The following is an 18,968-nucleotide window of genomic DNA, read 5'->3' on the forward strand; positions in this document are numbered from 1 at the left end:
CATTACATCTTTAAATAGAAACACACTGGTTACCCTGTTGATTTAGTAATTTTTTGAGTACATTTTCCAAGGAATTGCTTGGCCAGAATCTAGAGTCAATTAGGCATTTTCAATGACAGAAAACAGCACAATTCGAGTTTTAATTTTAACAGTGTTCTACAACATTCAATACTGAAAAGATTAGTAGAGGATGAGCTGCACAAGTTGAGAAAAGCAGATCTTTTAGGATTCAGCTATAACAGAGGGGATGTTCTCTGCCTTAGTAACTAACCTTTGTTGTTTTAATACTCCTTATTTTAGTCTTATCAACCTTTTCTAGGGATGTCAGGTAGTGCAGTGCATTTTTGAGAATGTTGTTATACAATATGTTGCAGCAGGGTACATGGATTACAATTAAGTATGTTTGGCATATTTGCATGCTGTCAGCAAGGCCATTTCTTTAACTTTCATGTAATAGCATGAAATCTGATTTTTTTTTTTTTTTTTTTTTAAAGGGAAGAAACAAGGAAGTAGTGACTCGTGTCAGTTTTCAGCTTGTTGGGTCATATGGCTCACTCACTCATAGACACACAACACAAAATAGCCAATTACGCTGAGGCTGTGGTAGTGAGCCTTAAGATGAAGTTAGCACTCGAGTGTTTGTGTGAGTGTGTGTGTTTGTGTGTCATCAGGGGCATGACACACTCTGAGAGCATGCCAACAGCTCTCTGCCACTTGTAGGAATTTCAGACTTGACTGCGTCTCTTTGACAGAAAGGATAGAATCAAGACTGTCCATACGTTTGTCTTCACTGCATGTTATCAGATATTATAAACAATGTTTAGCAGAACAAACTCTCCAAACAACTTCAAAACCAACTCAGTGTTATTTTTGAACAAGAAGAAAATAGTTTCTTGGATGGAGACAACGGGTTTAAAGGGAGCGGTTTCGAGGAATGGAGGACAGAGTTCTGAGATTCAACAACTGAGCTCCAACTGTTATCATGAGGGCAGTCGCACACATGTTTCAGAACCACAGCCATGAGCGCTGACCGCAGACCGCAGACTGCAGAGTCCTGTGACCTCTATGTCAAGTATGCAGTGAGTAAGAGCGTAGAGACGTGACGTTTGCATGTGTGTGTGTGTATGCGTGTGTGTATTAGATTACAGGTCAGCTTAGAGCCATTGTTCCTCCGTGAGTGCCTGAGATTCCACAAGTAATACTGTTTGAAAGGTTATTCAAAATGTTTGGGGTGTGTTGACAAGCAGAAAAACTGTGCTTAATGCAGTAACAGGAAGGTGTGTTTCTTATTCCCATATGCTACACACATCAGATCAGTACACCAATGGTTTCTATGTTTGGCACTTAGAGGGGGCTCATTTTATCTATCCATCTATGTAGGTCATCTATAGTCAGTATCTAAAAGTGAAGTTAAATGCAGTTAAAGGTACAGGACTTGTTTCAGAAAACTGCTTAACTCTTTTACACTCCACTCCACTCTGAGCTCCTTATCAGTGAAACATCTGGTGTGTGTGTGTGTGTGTGTGTGAGAGAGCAGTAGTAGTGTAGCCAGAGTAAACAACGCAGTGATTACTTTTGACTCTGAACATATACAGTACAAGAAACCATGTTCATACATCATTACTCAGGAATGGAGATTTGATTCAATCTTCTTAGATAGTTACTTTCACCTGACAACAAAAGGCCCACTCACAGCAAATTAGTGGTCGAGAAAAAGATGATTAAGTTATCTTCAATCGACAAAGACTACGAGGCGAAAGATGCAAGCCTGTTCAGATGTTAGGTCAGGAGAAATAACATCAATTATACCGTAAAAGCTGCAACAGTGCTTTGATCTAGAAACTGTCTCTCATCGACCGCTGCATCCAAATCACCAGAAGAGAGACAAAATAGTCATGAGATGTGAAGCTCTTATTTATCCTGATAGACTTTACATTAAATTGTGTTATGATTATTGTTGAGATTATTTTGTTGCAAGCTAAGGAGCTTTGATAGCTGAACCTACAGTATTTTATGATCACAATTTATCAATAATTTACTCTTCAAATATCTGTTTCTCTATAAAATATGTACTGGAGCAGCAGGTTGTTGTTATGCATGTTAGATCAGCAGCGGAGGGGGTTCTCTGTAATGTTTTTAACCGAAAGAGCATCAGCGTTTTCCCTATGTGCATCTAGCAGAAGAGGTGCACCGCTGCTGAAATATGACCACCGCTGCTTGGCTCCAGCTTATCTCCTTAGAAAATAATATTATATTAATTTGTGCTACGGAATCAAATGTGACCATCGTTTTAAAATACATTATTCATTTTCTTTGGTACATTTCTGACTCCTCCCGTCTTCTACCATTACCCACGAGCCAGGTTATGACAGTAGGGTGGTTGTTGGTTGATTATTTTGTCCAATAAATGTGAATAATTATTTTCAACACATTTTTTTTTAATTGCACGCAATTAAGAAATTGTTCCACTTCACCTCCGCTGCTACAACTCCAACCTAGGGGAAACACTGAGCATCTTAATTTGATCTCCTTTTCAGCGATTAAGTTTCATCTTCCTTAAATACAACTTGCATCTTGGTTAGTTTCTATTGGCCACTTCAAAACTCAAGCAGTCAGACCATCAGGAGAGTCGTCATCAAGCAAACCCATAAGCCAGATATTCTAAACCACTTCATTTGGGTGTAGAACTGATAGTGAGTGAACCCAAAATAGCAGTTATAGTCCCTAAATGAATTGCTTACTTATTTATACATTTAACAAAATGGGCACAAGTCTCTTGTTTTTTTTTGCAACAATATTCTTCATATCTTTACTCCCAAATAAGATTCACAAACTTATTTTTTAGACCTCTATTATAAACGTTTTAACGTACTGTATCAGTTAAGTGCTGGTTATGTATCTATTATGATATATGTTTAAATGTATTTTTACAAGGTACTTCAGTTGCACCCTCATCTCCTACTCACATTGTACTGACTCGGCCAGAAGAGTCCATTTATATAAACTTTGCGTCCTTTTTTCACCCATTGTATTTGTATACATTTGTATGCTTCAAATGAAAATGCACTAGCTCTTAATGCACCACCAGGAGCTGGCTCAGAAAGGAGAAAGTCTTATTACAACAAGTCTGGTTGTTGTTTATCCAGATGATTTATGTCTTACAAGAATTAGTTAGTGGTTGTTAAATGCTGAAACAGACTCCACCATTTGTCAGTTATGCCTTAGGAGATTTAAATGCAGTCCTGACTTGCCCTCGCTTTGCATCCCTCTCGTTCTTTCTGGATTTAGTCTCTGCGGACTATCAGCAGCAGAGCTCACCTGAAACTGTCTGCTTGCTCAGAAAGCACACAGGCTGAAAATGAATTTTCTGGTATGTGGGCTGGGTAAAATTTATATTTAAAAAGAAAAGGCCTGGGTTAAACCCCTCAAGAAAAAAACTCACGCAGATGTGTTTTATCTTTTTCCTCCTGTATTCTACAGGGACACCTAAGGGAACGGGGTAAAGAGGAGGGGGAAACTTGGCCTTGTTCTTTTAAAGGCTGGGACAACCTGCTAGGCTGTGTGTATGTTTGTTGTATGTAGCCTCGCCCTCCAGCAGTGGTTGGGGTTTAGAAAACCCTCTCCTCACGGTGAAGTTGATAGGTCACGGCACATTCCAGACATTTTCTGTGTTTGTTTTCCACCAGGAAGGCTCACAATGCAGCCTGCTGTTGCTACAAAGGGCTCCGTCTGTCTTTGATCTGCACATCACACCTGAGTAGGCGCACACATTGACTGAAAGAATAAAAAAATCAAATCATGTTCATTGTCTTCTCTGACATCTCTTAGAAGTTGGAGTTGGGGTGTTGATGTTATATTCCCAAACGTAAACTTCCACCCTAAAAGTAAAAAGAAGACTGGCTACTCTAAGTGAAGCTGTAGCTCCATATTAGCATCTTGAGGAACCCAGATGGTTTACAGACCTAAGAAGATTTATTTCATAGCTTTTATTCCTTCATATTTTACACTTATGGCTGCTCTCTGGCCAGCTGCTGAGTTCATAGACTCCCTCTGCCCTGACATGCTGTGCTGGCTGACCTCGGCTAAGTCATAGTCAGAGAAGGTCAAGAGAAGCTAATAGGTGTTCATGGCACTGACCAGTACATCATTACATCACCTATGTGGAATTGTTAATCATTAATTATTTCAATTAAAAACTGCCAGGTTTTTAACATTAAAGTGAGCACACTTGTGAATAAAAGGGAATAGGTAAGAGGGAGGTAACAACAGATGGTTCAGAGCAGCTAAACAAGATGTAATCTTGTTGTTTTGCAGAATAATTTAATAGCTGATAATGCCAAATAATTAACATTTTAGCTACAGCTTTTGGGATGTATGTTGTCATAGTTTAGCTCTCTGGTATTACATGTTATGTTTCAACAGAGAAAATGAAATATGAAATGATAGAAGTGAGTTGGATCAGATAAAGACAGCAGCGTGGGCTGTGACAAGGGCAATTTATGAATTTTCACCTTGAGCTTTGAAAGACTTTATGTCGTATAAAAGCTCTCTGCACAGCTCAGTGACCTCAGCCCTGCATCCCCCTCTCTGCAAGCAATTCCCGCAGCACCTCTAACACAGCAGTACAAATGTTGAAAACATACTCTACTTATGCAAGAAACATGAATAATAGAATTTGTTCTCTAAGTGAGCACTCTTCACACTCACACCACAGAGTGAACTTTAGTTACCTGACTCTTTATGCGTGTCTTCTGCCATTCAAAGCTCATGGTGAGCCTCTGTCTCATCCAGATTTGCAAAGAGGGGCAAGGCATCAATACACACAGGTAGGCAAGCAGACGACAACCTTTTCAAACCTGAATTCTGAATTAGGCAGTACAAAAGCCATGGTGGGCAGAAGAGTAGTGTGGGTTTTGTAATGTGTCCTTGAAGTGGGGCATGCAGCTTGTTTAGTCACTCAGCAGATCTTTATGGTTCCGGTGCCTGCTGCCCCACCCTGCTCTAAGCTGCATGTGGCATCTCTCTCACAGCAAGGAAACATTAGCTGTCAACCCCACATGCACAAAAGGTACTCTGCCTGGCATGCATTTCAACAAGGATTATACGTTGGACCTGAGATGTTAATTCAGTTCTGCAAAATAGTCTTTTTAACATCCTTAATCATTCCCTTATAGTGCTGCCATACACACCTTCTGAACCACCACAGAGAAGATTTTCTGTACCAGGATGGACAGCATGATGGCCTGGCTGGAGGCTGGCAACAACATCTAAAGGGGCAAAGGGCCAGGACTCTGGTGGGCATGAAAATGACAAACCTCCTGGTTTCATCTGATCCAAAGGTTAATGATACAGACATGCAGAAGACTGAACACAACATGCAGAGATACTTATAAGATACTTAGAGTATGCAGTGGCAGCAAGTTAAGCTTCTAATAGTTTGCAATATAAGGATGAAGGTCTACTCGTCTTTAATCATTCAACTTTTGATTTGGTTTTACTCAATTAATTAAGCGTACAGCTAATTCTCTTGGATAGTTAGCAAGGATCCAGGTCTGATCACAGTATTAGATGTCTGACATGCCTGGTTTCCTTTCACCTTTCCTCACACAAGAAAATGTTGCTGTGTGTCATCCTGTGGACTGTGACAGAGCTCAATTGTTCAGCGATTAATGTCTTCAACTGTGACTATTTCAATGCAGCATTGCTTGAGATATTATTAGTTAGGGACTTTTCACAGTTGAATCGGTTCAGAGAGAACGATATGATGTAAATGAAGAAATGTTATATCTTAACTTTCAGAACAAACTTTAAAACTGTTCTACTAAAAGCATTTGCAATATAGGAGTATTAACAATTTTCTTTTGAATGTAAGGATTCATTTCAAAACTTGATATCAAATTTTACAAGGGCAAAAACTATGGGATGGTAGGCAAGATGTGATTAGAAATAAATCAATCAATTCCTTTTTTTCAATACCTTTTTTTTATCTAATCCTTATAGAAGCAAATCTTTTTTGAGAAAAGACATTTTTGGCTCCTACAGTATAAAGACAGAGACAGGATGTTGAAGAGTGCAGTTAAAGAACACAGATGGGACCTACAGTACAGAGGAACAAAATGCAATTTAGTCACAAGGGAAAACAATTGGAGTATTTTTAGTCTGATTAGAAACACAGCCCCTACACATAGAGGAGCACCTTTACCACCAACCCAGAGACACGAGCAACAAAGTCAAAGTACCACACACTTCCATGTGCACGGACTGAACACAAGCTGAAGCACATGAGAGCAGCACAAGAATCTGAAGCTCTGCTCTGCTCCGCTCTGAGGCACACCCTTGAAATATTTATTACCCTCCACCACGTTCTCTCCTCCACTATGGGTCACAGCATAGCTGCCTCTTTATCTCTGAACTGGACTTTATAGCAGCTACAGCCGCCAGCGAGCTAGATCCAAGGCTCAACATTCTTCTCTTCTGGATCCTATTATGGGGCTAAGCAGCCGTCAACACACAAGCCCTTCAGTAATTGTCCTAAATCCTACATGTTGTTAAAGCTCTTAATGTACAATGGGATCTCACATTCATTGAATGTTTGTTTCTTCTAAACAATAGGCTGAAGACTCAGTGTGAGCCCAGTGGATGTTGTTTCTTTATGAGTTGGTGTTGGGAGTCAGAGACCACAGAGAGGAATGAGTCAGGACCAGTAAGCAGTCATTCCCTGCACATAGTGGTCTTCCCTTAACAAAGTCTGTAGGCCAGCTAACTGGGGTTTCCTGTACACTCATACTTTCCAAAAAGAGTTTTTATGACACTGCTGGTCACCAAAGCTATCTTAGCCCACCTATTATGCAAGCGTATGACCTAAGTTGCATAACAAGCCAATATAACACATTATTGTGTGGTGCTTCTGTTCAATTAAAGTTCTACCATTAGGGGTATATAAAGGTTTTTTAAGGATCTGGGGAATACATGTTATTACTGCATATGCATTCTAGGAAATTGATCATTGAAATGAATGCCATGGTAGTAGAAATTAAATGGATATTTATATTTATATTTATATTATATTTTAACAAAAAAAGCAGTAAAGGGGCAGAATGGGTAAGAGCAGAGATTTCTATGGGTACAAGATTTTGTAGCCTCCGCTTACTTACACTTCGGACAAATAATCAGCAGAAAATAGCAGCCTTAGGTCATAAAAGTGGATCTACTGTAAATCAAAACCAATGAGAAACTCATCATAATAGGTGAAAAAATCCCAAATCATTGCTTTAAAGTATAGTTGGAGTAATGAATGAAATAAGATTGACAATTATCTCACGCTGAAGAGATTTCATGGTTTTCTCTCAAAATCATTCATTTTCATTTTATTTTTGAATCTGCAATCATCCTGTGAGTCAGTTTGTCAGGAATGGCGGAGCACTGTATAAGAGTTGTAATACAGTTGAATACTTTACTCCCCTATGGTCTAGCCGTTAAGATTCCTTGTTTTAACCCAGGCGTCCCGGGGGTTGACTCCCGGTATCAGAACTTGATTTTGGGGGCGGCATTAGCTCAGTCTATCTGGACTTGGGTTGGGAACTGGAGGATCGCCGGACAAAGTCTGGAAACTGTTCTGATAGCTGGAGAGTTTGCCAGTGCCAGTTTACTTCCTAAATACTGCCGAAGTGCGCTTGAGCAAGGTGCTCGCTATGGGCAGCCCCCTCCCTCTGACATCTCTGCTTTAGTGCATGTCCAGTTTATCATTGTCCTGTTTGTGCGTGAGTGTATTTCAGCCTGTGTGTGTAGCATGTTCAACAAAAGTGTAAAATGTAATTTCCCTTCACAGTAAAATATATCTTCTTCTTCTATGGTCTTGTTGCACTTGACAGCTTCTTAATATACTCTATATATTTCTTTATGTCTTAGGGTTTATTTGATATTAAGATTTGCTGCTGTTCTAAATACAAAGAAATTATCAGGTAAGAGTAAGATTGATAGCAACAACAACCAAGTGAACTTTCAAACCACATGAAAAAGTTAATTTGAACAACAGACGATTATTACAGCCTCAATCCTCCGACAGTGCCAAAGGTGTAGAAGTTGTGCAAGTTTAATCATCACCATCTCATTACTTCAGTTTCCATCTGACAGCACTCTGCACCCATACAGTGAGTAAAGTTTCAACATTAGTGATAAGATAAGGTGTAACTTTAATGATCAGCATGGGCCATTTCATCAGCTATAGGATACAGACGAGAATAGAAACAAATACAAACAGTGCCTATCATTTTACTGAACTCTATATGTGGCTTATAATGAACAGAACATTTTCATTAATACTCAAGCCTGCTTCACACATAAAAAAAAACACAAGCACCAAACCACCTAAATTACCAAAAACCTGTTTTTCTTCCCTGTCAATGTTTGCTGAAACAGAGCAGGCAGAATAAAAGCAATGACCAACCCAGGGAAGTTCCAGCATGTATACACCAGCACGGGACTTAAAATGACTTTGTAATCAGAGGGTTTAGAGAGCAAACAAAGAAGGAGGGACAGGAACCGAGGAATGATAGAGTGAGTCTATGAATTACTCAGCAGACACGTCTCTCCCTCTTTTCCCCCCTGCAGGAGATAATAGGGATCATCAGTCTTCTTGGCCTCCTTTTACGCCCCATCTTCTGACCGCTCATCTACATCCAGGTCAGCTGAGAAATACCACAGCACCTTTTCAATAACTGTGCTGGGTAGAACTTGTTAGGAGGGGTTACAGTCTGCTAAGCAACCTTCTCATTAAGCAGACTTACAGAGCTAACTGGATTTAGGTGGTCAAAGGTTTTGTCATACTTTTTTGATATCACATGTTTTAAAATGATACAAACACTGTTATTTTAGGAGTGATAGTGTTTAATTATTTTTAACCAAAAACTGCGGCGAGCAAAAGGTAGACAGCAGCGGTTGTTCATTCAAGTTCACAGGTCTGTTAATCCGAATACTTCAATTGGATATACCCTATACTTGGGGACAACTAAGGAATCTGTCTACTGCACACACAATGCTGCACACTCTCTAAATTGCAGAGATACATTAGCACATTAGTTTCAGTACCAAAATGTCACCAATGTATCTCTGTAATTAAGAGAGTGTAGAGCATTTTTGGTAATTAAAACAATAAATGTCTCAATATTGGATGCCTAGGACTTCTATTTTGTTAACCTGATATCTTAAACAGGTATACGTTTTTTATTTTTTATTATCGTATCAAAACTTGAAATTCTGCGACAACCCTAAACTGGATAACTGGACTGGTTTACGGTCTTAAAAACAATTTTTCTCATCCAGCTTCATACTATGAGTGTCTGAGTCCTACATGAGGAACTTTGGGATGATATTTTGGGGGCATTTTCCCCTTTTTTTTATTTCAGATTAAGAGTGAAGAGGCAGTTGGGAAATGGTGTGAAAGAGATGCAACCATTATAGATTTTACAAATGACACTGTATCTATTCTGCTTCTAAGACACTCCTGAAGTCATTCTATTATCGCAAACCTCTCTTTTAGCAAATACTGCCTCAGGATGTTTTTCTAAGCTTTGACTGTAACTAATTTAAAAAGGGATATCTAATGTTATGGAGGAAAACAGATGTAAAGTCAACTTTTCAGGGGCTTTAAACCTCGAAAGCCTTTTTACTTACTTTAGGTCCATTTTCCACATTTACAGTGAATCCAGGTTTCACTTTCTGAATATATTCATATTATTTAGTAATCCTGCCACACTGTAATGGAATCATGTCTCTTAAGTAAAGCCTTTTTCATGATTAGTAAGTTACAGAACCATATTAAAAGCAGCACGTATAGACAAGTTAAGAATAAAAGGAAAAATTGAACATTATAGCTAGCACACATGCTCACTAAGAAATACATTGAAAATAAATGCATTGTGCATCGCTTGAGGACGCACTATCTATTATAACACAATAAGAGTGCACAAGTTGTTTATTTGTCACATTAGCAGGCTGAAGCTGCTGACACTGGACTATTATCTAGCTGAGCTGCTGGATTGTCTCAGACTCATGTTATTCCAATGACTGCTGCTGCCAAACTGCTTAAGAAAACATACATGACACATCTATTCAACATCATGAATAATATAGTGTTTCTGCCTGCTCAGGCATACTAAAAAACCAAGATGAATCCCTCAGTGGGTCACAGACATGCCTGACTTTAAATCCCTGTGAGAAGAGCACAATGAGAAAGAGAGAAAACCTGCAGGATTGTCAGGCTCTCATCTCCTTCCAATAAATCCTAGACGTCTTTTCTATCCTGAGACAGGATGCAACGGGGAGGCAACTGAAGGGCAACATCACGAGGTGAAGAGTTCACAGCCGCTTACAGGAATAGGATTTGAGACCGGAGAGAAAGAGCTTGATTTCTCTCCACGCACAAAAAGAGAATGACATTCTCCTCTTTGATCAGGGACAGAATAAAGGTAACATGGAATTGTGGAGTCACAGAGAGAGGCTGTGAAAGTTATTGAGATGCATGGGAGAAGAAGCAGAAGGCAACAGAGGCAGAGAGAGATACTGCTATCACAGCTCCAACATGGCAGGATGTGACATGTGGAGAGCAGGAAGAGGAAACTGGACAGATATAGATTCATTTGGTTGCAGCTCCTGAAAACATGTCTATCCCATTAGGGCCCTTGGTGGCAGTTAATGTGCTTATCAAAGCGTGCACCTTTGGTCTTTTCCTCACCCCGGCCTGAGGCAGCCAGTGCTCCTGCAGCCAGTCTTCACAGGAGAAGTAAAGGCTTTAATTTAACCACGGATCACTTGGTTTTCTATTGTTTCAAGTTTTAAGATTACAATGATTTCATTGTAGATTTGACATTTTCCTTGATGTTGGCAAGAAATAGGGTCACACCCGCGGGTCAAACTCCAAAACTAATCAGACTTAATGTAGGCCATTAATTAGTATAGCTTTACAAAAGCTCAGCTAATTTAACCACGTGCGAACAACTCAAACACAGAATCACACTGAAACAATAGGTCTCATTGAACTAACACAAACACTAAAGGAAAGCTAGGTAAAAAAAAACTCATCAATAAACCTGATTTACTGTTCTCTAACCCCCCTTTTTAACAGTGCACTAAAACTGTGCTTTTAAGGATTTAATATCCACAGGAGAATACGCCTATAGCTTTGTTTACTCTTTACTGTACTAAGTGTTTACAGTTAAATACAAAGTAATGAAGTAAAAAGAGGTTTTAGACTTCATCTGTTTTTTTCATGGTTCATTTGTAGACTTCGCTATAACATGATACGTCCAATATTTTGTCTTTTAGTGAAGTGATTATGTGAATCCTAACAGTAAGCATCATTTCCCATTATAGAGGGCTTTGTATTTGGAAATGATATAATGCGGTTAAGGGATTGTCTAGTAGACATCCCCTCTTTGTTTATGTGTAAATGCAGCAATTATGATCAAAAGTTCTGTATAGGGCTTGGCTTGGAAGTAAGAATGAGGTTAGCTTTGGTTTAAAACATCTGGTTGTAGAAATATTTAACTCATAGGATACAATCAAATGTATAGTGTCAAATGTAAGGATACATGACTTTACTTGAGAAATAACAAGTAATATAGTTTTATATAAGTCTGCAGATGCAAGACATCCATGAACAAATGCCTCTTCTTGCTCAATTTGTACTATAAGTTTATCAAAATGTAAAGTCAAAACAGTCATACAGGGAGCAACTGAACCTAAAAAGAGATACAGTGCACCCATACAAATGGATGCACACACAAAAAAGTTTGAATATCAGCAGCAGTATTCTTGAATTAAGTTCGTAGAAAAAAGATCGTCATGTTTGCTTACATAAACATTTAAAGCCCACGTTGCCCTTATTCAGCAATGTTTCAACTTTTCTTATGATCTTGTACTTCCAAGGTTTATGATTAAAAACAGTTATTACCATGAGGTGGTGTCAGGTCATACAAGATGAGAATGGTTTGGCTTTTCTATTTCCCAGTTTATTAAACTTTGGAGAGGACAAATGATCTGGTGAGGTGTACAGCAGGGCCACATTGGAGCAGCATGGGTGTGTCAGTTCAGCTGTTAACTGTGAGGCTGATAGCCATCTGGCCAAACATGCTAACCTGTTTCTGCTTTCTTAAGGTTTGACATCTAAATGTCAGGTCTATGTGCATCACTTGTCTTCATCATAAGTCAAATAAAACATCATAACCATTTAACCAGAGTAATTTAGGTGAGTAAGCACACTGTAGTAAGCTGTAAGGAGGATATTACTACAGCAGAAGTTGAGTTTTGGGGGTGACTGGTGGTAGCACAGGGACTTCTGGGATGCTGGCATGTTTTCAAACAAGAGCCACAAAGCTAAAGATAAAGGGCGGTGGTTCTGACAGCTGTCAAACATTATACTGTTTAAAGCACTCCTCCAGGAACAAATACAGCGTGCCTTTGCCAAGCGTTTGGTTTAGTTCTGTGTGCATGTTGTTGTCAACTTACCCTCTGAGAGCTCCAGCTCCAGCTCCGCCAGCTTCTCCCGGACCTCCGCCGGCAGGGTCATAGCGACAGCCGGCGTGGGCTCCAACATCATCGTTAACAACCCGCTTGAGGTTCTCTCAGCCATGGTGGTCCAGAACGAAGCACAGAATAGGTCCACTGAGTCGCAGGTGTTGTGGGACAATGCGACGAGGAATGAAATAAAAACAAGCCCTCCTTACTTGGTGTCGGATAAGGAGAGCAAACAGGGTGTTGGTGTTTCTCTGGTGTCGCTGCAGCGTCGTACAGATGTGTGAGAAATCTCTCCAGCCGTCATGACACGGCTAGCTGTGAGGCTAGCAGACACACCTGGCTGTGTGTTTCCATGAGGTTAGGACCCCCCTGTAAGTGTCTCCGTGTCTATCCCTGGACACTGACCGTGTCCCGACTGTCCGCGGCTGCCTCACTTCAACTGTGGAGAGAACTCATTCAACTCCTCGCTCGCTTCCCACGGCGCAGTCGCCATTGCATCATAGCAACAGCAGTCCCAGCCGTGCGCGTTCACAACACCTACTCCTGTGTTTGTGCGCGTACTTGTGAAGCTGCATGCTGTCTCCTGATGTTCCTAATACAACTTGGCTGCCTCCTACTGTCACAATCACAGTGCTGCGTGGTACTAAAGTTTCTGTTAGAGCAACACAAAACTGGAATTCACTGCCCACCACTATCAAAGATATACATAGATACTCCACCTTTACAACACACCTTAAAACATGGCTGTCTGACAACTATAACTGCACACATTAATCCCTGTCAGATGGGATATGTGTGTTTGATGTGACATAGTCATTGCTGCTGCCGCTGCTGTCTGCCTCCATGTTATGTCTTGTATGTGCTTTCAATGTGGCCTCTATGATTATTCTTTTCCCTTGTAGCCCCAGTATTGTCTTTATTGCATGAACTGCTTTGACTGTGCTTTGTTTGTGCCTGCTCCAAATGTGTGTGATATGTTGTATGTCTATTTTCCTTTTGCTTAGGCATGTTGTAATTTCAAATGTAATGTATTTTATTGTATTTTAAATCTTAACAATTGCATTTTAGGTTGCCTACTGACAACTGGCCAGGGACTACAGCTGGAAATTAGCCGTAAAGGCTAAAGCTGCTTCTTTTACTGTACAGTAAAAAAAGGGGACTGTCCACGAAACAATAAACAAATAAACACATTTATAAAAAGTGCATGCACTGTTGTTGTTGTTGTTGTTTTTTTGTTGTTGTTTTTTTTTTACTGTTATTGCAATTTAAAGGTGTTTTTATTTGATTTGATTTTTTCATTTGTGGGAGGAGGGGGTCAAAATGGAATTATATTCTGGTTCTTGATTTCCAAGGCCGCTTGGTTAAAAGTAATTCTTATCACAAAATATGTATGCTTTTATTTAATTATAAAGGCATAACGGTTTTATCAGTAATTGCTCCCTCAAAGCACAAACTGTGGCTGGCAATTATTTCAGATGTTATTTAAATTTCCCTTTAAAAGTTCTATATTTCTAAATTCTAGAGAAATGAGAGATAGCAAAGACAAAACAAACAAAATACACTAAGAGTTGATAGTAAGACCTCCTCACAAGACAACACATAATGAAGGTATTGCATGTAGTCTGTGTAGGTTCTCACTCATCCAGGTCATGGTAAATGCTAAGCTTGATCCAAAGGCAACTGGAATTGGTTAGTCTTCAACCATGGACAGTTGCTTTTGGATCAAGCTTCGCAAAGGAATTTCATGCATGAATACATTGACTTGTTCTTACATAACCAGAGAAACAAATTGTTGGACTATTTTGTAGTTTATTTACTAACTTGTATGGAACTATACTTCATATTCATATGATTAAACTTCATGTTATACATATATCACAGCACATTGTAGAATTTGCGTATACACTGGAAACTTGCAGGTATACAGTACAGTATATAGACAATTTTATTACGATTAACTTCATGTATATTACACTCTTTTAAAAAAAAAAAGCATGCTTTACCACAAGAAAAAAAGTTAAGGTAAATTGGAAGGTGGATTAATCTGAGCTGAACAAATAGATAGATAGATAGATAGATAGATAGGATCTCAAATTATCTTCACATTAATAAATAAAATTGCTTACACATACATGTTTTAGCTGCACTCTGAGAGGAAGCAAAACCACAATTCAAATACATAACTAAAATGACAAAATATAACATTTAATATTTGGAAAAGTGAGTTGTCTGTAATAAAAACAAACTGGGTCTGTCTTCTTAAATTAAAAATAAAAAAATAAAATGATTAAATATATATAAACAACCATATGTTAGGCTACATTTGTGATATAAGTTTAAGTGTTATTAGTTACACCACTAGGTGTCAGTGTATACACAATAAAATTTTCTTCTATGGCAAGGAGTGTGCTGTTAAATAAAATAAGTAGCTGTCATTGTGAAGAGTTTAATGAAGGTGATAATGAGGAGCCCTCTATTGTAAGTAAAGATCTTTACGTAGAGTGTGTTTCAGTTCCAAGTGGTACATTGCTCTAGGGTTCCTCTTGTTGTGCTCATAGATGTCTCCATTCACTTCAGTATGGACATCAACCAGGTGTGTTTTCCTGCAGATGACAATAAGAGATTAGTCTGATTCTAGATTTGATCATTTAAAGCTTGTTTGGAAAATGTATAACAGAATCTGTACCTCCTCCTGCCTTTGTGCAAGGCATCTGTCAAAGCCTTCAGGTAAACGGAGCGATGCTGTCCCTGCTCCAGCTGCCGCTCATCCGTCGAGCAGTGACTCCAGAACACATCGGCATCTGAAGGGATGACATCTCTTCTGTACAACCCATCTGTCTCCAGATCCTCATCCCAGTGCTGCATCCTGGCACAGGGCTGAAACTCAGGGACGCTGTACCTCTGGATGAAGAAGAGTTTGGGCTTGCCGGCCAGCATGGGGCATGATTCTGCAGTGAACATACGTCTGATGCTGTCCAGACCAAGTCCTGCAACATTTGAGTCTGTACCCAGGATGTGGCTGTCTGTACCTCGGCTAATGATGCAACAGACAAAGCAGTCTCCTTCGAGGTTCTGTCTTTGTCTGAACGTCTCTCTGAGAGCTGCAAGAGTGGCGTCCACACTCAGCCACTTGTAGAGGAGGACATTGAAGAGAAGAGCCTGGAACATCTGTTCCAACATGTCTGAGGGAGGAAGATTAAACCAGAATTTAGGTTTAAGCCTAATAAAGGTTCTTATTAGATAATGACAAAGCATTTTAAACCTACAGGTGCTACCAGTAGTGTTTTTAGATTGATTTTATTTTCCAACCAGCAGTTTAAAACCAAAATATAGAATTTACTGTCAATTTGTTCCCATTAGCTCAGGCTAGTGAGCTCTACAAAAACTATTCATCCAGTTTAGTAAACTGGTAGTAACTCTAAGGTAAAATAATGATTTTTTTTTCTCTTATTCATCCTCCAATGAATGACCCCTGGGATCTCCCATGTGACCTCCACTACATTGGAAAACCACTGGTCAAAATGATCTCACTTCCTAAAACGCATCCAGATCACTGGCTCCCTCTGCTGGTCCTTCAACATCAGAGATGTAATCAGAAAGGCACAACAAAGACTCTTTTTTTAAAGGTGTCAAAAATCATTGGATCACCACTGCCACAGGTACAGGACATAATTAAAAAAAACTAATTAAACTAATTAAAGCATTTAAGCTAGCACTAGGTGCAAGTGTCTCACCTCCATCATTTCCAACGCAGTCTATGATAACACAAACCCCTCTGGGATTAGTGTTGAATTTGTACCTGTCAAGTTGACTCTGTGATACAAAAGAACACACAAAGAATTAATGCAATTCACAAATTTAAAGCAATGATATCTACAGGAAGAAAAACTGCACTAACAGTGAGAGTGAGGGAAACCCCTACCTGACAGCTCTGCGCTCTGTATTCAGTCACACGTTTATTTTCTGGAGCTGACAACAAAAAGTGAAACCGTTAGTTCACAATCAAATGTCAAACAGGAGTTACCCCTGTTTCTCGGGTTTGAGTGACCTCTCTTTCTGAAACGGAAAAACCCAGAGTTTCCCTCATTTCAGGGTTAACTGACTCAGTGTTTGCACAAAACCTGCTTACTACCCCAGCTCACCCAGACATCACATTTAGATTTTACTTAGGGGGCTGGCAGGAAAAAATTCAAGTGTTGGGTGACAAGTTCTTTTTCTTTTGAGTTTTGTGTACATGTGAAAACTCCATTAGAGTAGTACGAGCTTTACATTATGTCTTTATTTACACTCGAAAATCATTGAGACCATAGCCCTCATTTACAATGACATCGAGCAGGATGAACAATGAAAAATAACAAACATACATATACATATATGTACACATACACACATATGCATATACTGTATACATAAACACACACAAATATATACATATATATATATATATATATATACATCATAGATAAACAAAATCACATGTCTTTGTAATTACTGAATAAGCTTTAATATAGCATGTCTTACCTCGATTGATGACTTGTCCTTGTCTAGGTTGGCATGGAGAGTGGGAACTGTACGGCGTGGTAATTGGACCCTAAGGAGAACATGTTTTTCAAAAGTATAAGGGGGGAGTACATCATACAACATATGTGTTCACTTTTGTTCCATATAATACTCACAGGAGAGCTGAACAGTTGATGCTGATGTGATTGTGATTGTTGCTCAGAAGGTGTCACTGTTGTAAACAGAAAAACAAATAAACACATGACAGTTTGGACATATTTGGTATGCACTAATCACATTTTTTTTGTGTGTTTTTAAACTAAAACTATAAACACTAAGAGCAGTGCACCTGGAACTTGTGCATGGTTAAATGTTACAGCACCAATGTTACTGTATGTCCATGTTAAATAAACAAACAAATAAAATAAATAAAAACATTTGGAATCATTTAACACTTACAACATATGTCTGTTAAATAATCTTTAATATGTGGAACAGGGTGTCAGGAATCAATGATCAAGATATGCTTGTTAAATGATACAGAAAATGAAATTAAGTTTCATTCTTTCATACCATAGTTGATATAGTCTGAAACATGCCAGAGTACCCTATTAGTCATGGTCACTATAAAAATGTAGGTCATACAGGAAAGTTTCCTTTGAGTTACTGCCAGCAGTTTATATGAGTGGTTGAGTCATGGACCACTTTCCGATATGACACAACCCCAATGAATGTTATTCATTTCCTACTCTGCTTTTGATCTCGTCTAGAGAACGTATAATGATTTCTTTCTTACAGTATTTTTATTTCAAAGCTCAATAAATGACATCTTCACATGTATTCTTATATGAGGTATGTAGAAGTGGATGTAAACAACACTCTTACCTGAAGTCTTGTACTTCATCACTTTTTTCGCCAGGTCCACCCTGCTGATGTTCACTAAACATTCCTCTACAAAGTCCACTCTCTCAGGGGACACTTTGTCCAGCTTTTCAAGTTCAATAACGATATCCAAGAAATTCTATCACAGAGAACAGAGAAGGGGAAGTTGGAATTTCAGTAGAATAGTCTTGTGACATGAACAAAACCAAAACTGCCCTCCCACGCGAGACTTATTCAGTAAGTAAAACCGAAGCCAAACTTTACCTTTGCTTTTTCCAAGTTTTCACGTGGTATTATACTGCTTAACAAGAATTTCACACTGTCCAGATCACTGTTGGTCATATCTTCACTTATATTAGCCATTAACACTCTGTAGTAAGAGAAAAAAACAAAACATTATTACCTTGAGATACACAAGCATGATAAGTAACTTGGATTAGGAACCAGTTTTACCTGAAACGCGGCAGACATTGTCTATAAGTAAGAGTCCTCTCCACCTCATCCCTGCTGGTTTTACACACCTTCCTCAGGATATCAAAACGTCTAAGCTGCAACATCAGCTCTGTCAGAAGCAGGTGACCTCTCTCCTGGCGAAGCACTTTGGACTTCAGTATCTCCTTCACACATGTCACACTAGGATCCGTGTCCAGACTTCCACACAGGTACAGCAGCCTCCTGCTTTCACAGCTGCTGAGAGCCTCTGCTATTTGATTAATCGCCTGAAGCTGGTGTTGGTCTTGAACAGACATGGACATTGCTATAGGCCTACGAGGAGAAAACACAATTATATGTTGATTAACAAAAGAACACTGTCGACAACAAAATGTATCAGTGACGGTAAGGATTATTGAAATGACCTACCTATCACCGTCGGAAAGCAGAAAGAGTCCCTAAAGAGTGACGTTAAGAACACGACGTTTGAAAGATGACGCACCTTCCAAGAGCGCAAAATGCTGGGGAAGTACCTTTAAGCAAACTAAAACTGAAAGCCTTTCGTAATCACCGGACATGCTAAAAAGAAAATATAGGGTATGCGCTCTTGATTATGGAACTCATCACGTAATAATACGCAA

General features: G+C 39.2%; 2 protein-coding genes across 3 annotated transcripts in view; both read right to left on the reverse strand.

Moving 5' to 3' along the window:
• Nucleotides 1-13,014, reverse strand: part of dip2a (disco-interacting protein 2 homolog A) — a 79,333-nt gene extending 66,319 nt beyond the window's left edge. For both annotated transcript variants that reach the window (XM_061054272.1, XM_061054271.1), the window contains exon 1: nt 12,505-13,014. In XM_061054272.1, the coding sequence (XP_060910255.1) occupies nt 12,505-12,628 (124 nt within the window). In that variant the 5' untranslated portion in view covers nt 12,629-13,014. The remainder of the gene's footprint in view (nt 1-12,504) is intronic.
• A 1,483-nt stretch (nt 13,015-14,497) lies between these two features.
• On the reverse strand, nt 14,498-18,914 carry LOC132987299 (CASP8 and FADD-like apoptosis regulator). The gene is made up of 10 exons (XM_061054275.1): nt 18,757-18,914; nt 18,349-18,660; nt 18,160-18,265; nt 17,899-18,034; nt 17,190-17,245; nt 17,035-17,104; nt 16,436-16,482; nt 16,248-16,326; nt 15,200-15,695; nt 14,498-15,116 (listed from the first exon to the last, which is right to left on the reverse strand). The coding sequence occupies exons 2-10, from the start codon at nt 18,648-18,650 to the stop codon at nt 14,987-14,989; spliced, it is 1,422 nt and encodes a 473-aa protein (XP_060910258.1). The 5' UTR covers nt 18,651-18,660; nt 18,757-18,914; the 3' UTR covers nt 14,498-14,986.
• Nucleotides 18,915-18,968: the final 54 nt, after the last annotated feature.

The sequence above is a fragment of the Labrus mixtus genome, chromosome 13 (assembly GCF_963584025.1).
Source record: "Labrus mixtus chromosome 13, fLabMix1.1, whole genome shotgun sequence".
Classification (NCBI taxonomy): Eukaryota; Metazoa; Chordata; class Actinopteri; order Labriformes; family Labridae; genus Labrus; species Labrus mixtus.